Here is a 5,573-nt window from a genome sequence, read left to right as displayed (position 1 = left end):
ATCCATCCATCCATCCATCCATCCAGGCAGGTGTGTTGAAGCAGGAAATGATCTCATCCTGCAGGACCGTGGTCCTCAAGCAACAGGCCTGGCCAACACTGACAAGACTTTTTAAATATAAATCAACAGTTCTCTAATTGTTTGGAGGTTTCTTGAATTACCATTCCTTTGGTTGTTTTATTGTTTCAAACTGACAATAAGTCTACGAGAACGGGAGCTATTCTCAGATTGTTTCTAATGTCTGAAATAGAAACCAATCAAAGTGCAGTAAAATATTTCAGCCTGAGGTCATGACAACCTAGCTGCTCTTTTATTGATCCGAACTGTTTCATTTAGCGTCGGCGTGCCGATCATTCTAATTCACTGTCAGTCAATTAAAAAAAAAGAACAACTTACATTCTTGCCATTCTTTTCAACTCCATCATCCGCCCACATTTCTCCATGTTTTCACAGTGCTGACCTAATCTCTTTTCCTCTCTCTGCCTCTTCCTTGTGTATTCTTAGAGCAGTGTTGGAACCTCTGTTGGACCTCCCTCCTCCAGCCCAGACCCTGATGGTAGTCGTAGACGCCCTGGATGTTCACTACAGGCCAGGGGAAAGCAGTGGGCAGAGTGGGTCCATTGCAGAGCTTTTGGCTGCCAATCAACATCTGCTGCCCAGCTGGTTGCTGCTGGTCTGCTCGGTCCGCCGCCAGAACAAAGATTTGTGCAAGATGTTCTCAGGTTTGTACACGCTCGTTGTAACAGGCGTCATTAGGCATTCTGTTGGAAAATAGTGGTGCCAAACATGGTCACAACTGCAGAACCTTGTGTAGGGTGTTCCATCAGTAATTTGACATTGAGTTTCTTTAAATATTTGTATTTTTGTTGTGATTCATCCATCCATCCATCCATCTATCCATCCATTATCATTTACACGCTTCTTACTTTTTGGGTCATGGGGGTCACTGGTGCCCATATCCAGCAGTCACTGTGCGAGAGGCAGGGGACACCCTGGACAGGTCTCCAGTCCATCACAGGGACACCTGGACAGGTCTCCAGTCCATCACAGGGACACATGGACAGGTCTCCAGTCCATCACAGGGACACATACAGACAAACAAGACAAATAACCATTCAGTTACCAATCAGTCCAACATGCATGCTTTTGGTCTGTGGGAGGAAACTGGAGTACCAGGAGAAAACCCACACAGCACGGAGAGAACATGCAAACTCCACCCAGAAGGTTCCCGGGCAGAGATTTGAACCAGCAACCTTCTCGCTGAGAGGAGGCAGCTCCACCAACTGCGCCACCATGCCACCCTTTGTTGTGATTCATTGTTTCAAAATCATTAATAATCTTGACTTCCGCATTAGCACAGCCTTCTTTGGTTTGGGCTCAATCTTTTTCTAGTGTTCTTATTTTGGGCATTCTGTGTTTTCTCTTGAAAGGGCAAGAATTTCCAATATGAGTCTTGTAAAATTTTAAACAATGTTGTTTTAATAAACTGTGACAATGAAAGTAAAAACAACACCTTTTCTCTTTTAGGTTTCCGGAAGCTCTGCTTGGACGATCTAAGGAAGCCACCAGCAGTCCGTGACGTACAGCAGTACATTCTCTGTCGCCTGGATGAAGAAGTAGCACTACGTCGTCAGCTCACCTCCGACACTGCGGACATGTTGAATCTGCTGCACATCAAGAGTGGTGGCTGCTTTCTCTTTCTGGAGCGTGTTCTGGATGGCGTGGCAGCTGGGCTGGTGGGACTGCGGGAGATCCGGGACATCCCCGGGACTCTTAATGGACTCTACCTGTGGCTCTGCCAGAGATTATTCCCCAGGGGACTCTTTGTCAACGTCAAGCCTCTCTTCGATGTTCTCTTGGCATCTCCACTGCCCCTCACACCTCAGCAGCTGTTCACAGCAGTCTGGACTCAGGACACGTCACTCAGCATCCAGGACTTCCAGAACAAACTTCAAACATTGTCTCCTCTCCTGATCAACGGCTCTGAAGGAACCAAACTCCTTTTTCATGCCAGCTTCACCGAGTGGCTGACTGACGTTAAGTACTGCACACAGAAGTACCTTTGTAGCAGGACTGGGGGTCACAGCATGCTTGCTATGTCTCTGACCTTACAGGGACCCCACCTGGATGCTGAGAGCACTTGTCAGCTTGCCATGCACTTAGTTTGCTCAGGTCACCATAAAGAAAACCCCTCGTTATTGGCACTGTGGATGCTATGGACAGGTGTGCCAGCTCTTACCCCCAGCTGCAGTCAGACCCTCACCACATGCTTCACTCACCTTCCTGCTTCGGTTGGCCAGGAAGTCCCTCAGCTGTTAATAAAAAGTGGACTTGTCTCACCAGGCTGCATTTCTAATGCAAATTCAAGTGTTGGAACAAAGTGCATAGGTAAAGAAGAAGATGAACTACAACAAGTATCTGAGATAGAGGCATCTATAAAGAAGCTGCTGGACAGCAGTGTCTCTGTGAACCAGCTTACTTCTCCAGGACAGACTTTACTTGCTAGAGCAGCTCAAGATGGTTCTGCAGAGATTGCTAAAATTCTTCTTAGACATATGTCTGACCCACTGATCAGTGATCATCAGGGTCAAACGCCTCTGACCTTAGCCGCAAGGCAAGGTCATGTCAAAGTGCTATCTGTCCTCCTTGAATGGGCTAAAAGTCTAAGCACAGAGAGAGCAGTGCAGATGATGGAGCATGTTGATCATGAAGGCTGGACAGCACTGCGTTCTGCAGCTTGGGGAGGACACTGTGAGGCTGTTTGCTTACTTCTGGATGCAGGGGCAGACGTAAATGGATGTGACAGTGAGGGACGGACTGCTCTCAGAGCTGCTGCATGGGGAGGTCATGAGGAAATTGTCCTTACTCTCCTAGATTATGGGGCACAGGTGAATAAAGCTGACAGTAAGGGCTGCACACCACTTATTGCTGCTGCTTACATGGGACATTACGAGACTGTGGAGATACTACTGGACCACAATGCAGAAGTTGACATAGCTGACAAAGATGGACGTACTGCTTTATCAGTTGTTGCCCTCTGTGTCCCAACAGCTGCAGGAATCAAAGGTTTTGGTGAGGTAGCAGGTCTCTTACTGGAGCGTGGAGCTGATCCAGGGCACAGAGATCATGATGGAATGACCCCATTGCTTCTTGCAGCCTATGAAGGCCATGAGGATGTAGTTGAGCTCTTGTTAGAAGCTGGCGCTGATGTGGATGAAACAGCTGGCCCTGATGGGAGTGTTTCTGCCGCAGCTGCGGTCACTCCCCTTCTGGCAGCTGCAGCAATGGGTCACATGAAAACTGTGTCCAAGCTGCTTTTCTGGGGTGCAGACGTGGATGCGATTGATTGCGAAGGCAGGACAGCGCTCTGTTCGGCAGCAGCAAGAGGCAGCTTAGAGGTTGTTCGTGCCTTACTGGACCGAGGTCTCGATGAAAACCATAAAGACGACCTTGGCTGGACTCCACTGCATGCTGCTGCCTGTGAAGGCCATCGAAACATTTGTGCAACACTGACAGATCAAGGAAGCATGGCACGTGTTGGAGAGATGGACATTGAAGGACGCACGCCTCTTATACTAGCAGCTCAGGAAGGTCATTGGAGCACTGTCAAGCTACTGCTTGACAGACGTTCTCCTATTGACCACAGGGCCTATGATGGACACTCTGCACTGAGTGCAGCCTTCTTGGAGAGCCATACTGATGTGGCAGAGCTGCTCATGAAGCGAGGGGCTGATACTGATGTGCGGGACTCAGAGGGACGGCCCTTGCTTTACCTCTTGGTGCTTGACGGTCGCCTTGATATGGCCATTCTCTTAATAGAGAAAGGAGGTGTGCCACTTGAGTCCCGAGACTCGGAGGGCCGCACAGCACTTCAGGTTGCTTCCTGGCAGGGAAATGTGGAGATTATCGATTTACTTTTAAAACATGGGGCAAACCCCAATGCACAAGATGCAGAAGGGAGACCACCAATGCATTCTGTGGCTTGGACAGGAAACTCTAAAGTAGGGCATCGTCTCCTAGAAGCCAGCGGTGTAAATATAGACCTTGCCTGTCATCAGGGAGCAACAGCTCTGAGCATCGCTGCCCAGGAGGGACACGCCAACATTGTGAAAATGCTCTTAGAAAAAGGTGCAAATCCCAATCACATAGATAAATATGGCCGCAGTTTGGTCAAAGTGGCAGGGAAACATGGACATTTTAACATTGTCAGAATCTTGGAGAGCTATGGAGCTAATCCATATCTAGGCCTACTGCCTAGGTCCAGTACTGTATCTCCTTCAAAACCCAACAAGAGCCTCTCCTTGGCTATGTCAGAGAGTAATGGAATTGAAGTGACAGCCACTACCTCGTCTTCTTCAATATCCTCCCCTGGTTCCACTGGAGAACGGTTTCACTCAATGCAAAGCTCCCAGACCTCGTCTACCTGCCACTCCCTGGCTACGGTGCAGACAGTACCTGCTGACAGCCTCAGCTTTATCCAACAGATTCAGCAACATTCACTGCCTCGCAGCCGTAGCCGCCACTCCACCCTCCCTCCACCAGGGAGCTCGGGCATGGGCAGCATGTATGGAAGCAGCCAAAGGAAGTCCAAAGGCATCCCTCCTCCCACCATTTGCACAGTCACAGCTATGGTGCACAACTGTGAAATCTCCCAAAAAGGCTTTTCGTCTGGACTTGAATATCATGACAAAATAATCAAACAAAGCTCCAACCTGATTAAGGCAGAAATGACTCCTTACACTGGTGATAAATGGCATTCAGTTATGGCTTCTCTTGGGATAAGACCAGGCCAAGACACCCCCCTAGGTGCTAAAAACAGAGAGAACCCTCCTTTGGACTACCCATATAGGCTGCAGAGCCCGTCACAACGGGAAACTTGGGATTCTCTAACCCAGAACATTTTGTCACCTGTTTGTTACAGTTTTACCCCCACCCCAACCTGCAGTGCCTTGACAGATAGTGGGGGTTTCACAATGACAACCAAAGACCCACAGCTTAATCTCAAACAGGCCATCAAACTACAGTTTGAAGGTCCCACCAGCACAGCCTTATCCAAGAGAGAGACCCCCCTGTGACGACCAGTCAGATGAGCAGTAGCGGCCAGTCATAGGGCTGAAGAATACATATGTCCCACAAAGTAGTTCCTCCTAATAAATCACGTAAATCACTTGTTTACTTATTTGTTCTGTGTATTTTTCAACTATTTTGCCAACAATGTTCAGTCTGGTATTTAAAATTATTTTTAGGGATTCGTTTTCAGTTTTTTACATATTTACTGTTATGGGGGCACTACCCTTCAGCGACTCGAGTTCAGAACATGATCGGATCGGAACATGTCCAGTGATCTGAACAGCCAACTCCAATAGAAATTCATTTGGGGAGTCAGTGGTTTTAACGCATTAATACGACCGCTGACACCAGATGTGACGTGAGCTCAAACACAGGAACAGCTGCAGCAGATGTTGTGGAGATGTTCTGTTCAGATCCATTTGGAGCAGACAGAGGAGACCAGAACAGGAAACTGAGGAGGAGAGACAGAAAGTGGGATGTTTTTCCTACGTGGTCGGCTCCTA

The 5,573-nt window shown here is 48.3% G+C and overlaps 1 protein-coding gene across 1 annotated transcript; it reads left to right on the top strand.

The window, feature by feature from the left end:
• Nucleotides 1-504: 504 nt before the first annotated feature.
• ankrd50l (ankyrin repeat domain 50-like) lies at nucleotides 505-5,175 on the top strand (the record flags this gene model as incomplete). Its single annotated transcript, XM_037686234.1, is given in 2 exon segments — nucleotides 505-722; nucleotides 1,528-5,175. Coding segments are annotated over 2 exon segments (3,717 nt in total). The 3' UTR covers nucleotides 5,076-5,175.
• Nucleotides 5,176-5,573: the final 398 nt, after the last annotated feature.

This window comes from Nematolebias whitei, chromosome 13 (genome assembly GCF_014905685.2).
Source record: "Nematolebias whitei isolate Nwh7 chromosome 13, NemWhi1, whole genome shotgun sequence".
In the NCBI taxonomy this organism is placed as follows: domain Eukaryota; kingdom Metazoa; phylum Chordata; class Actinopteri; order Cyprinodontiformes; family Rivulidae; genus Nematolebias; species Nematolebias whitei.
The sequence above is the reverse complement of the archived record's forward strand: the minus strand, read 5'-3'. Positions and strand labels throughout refer to the sequence as shown.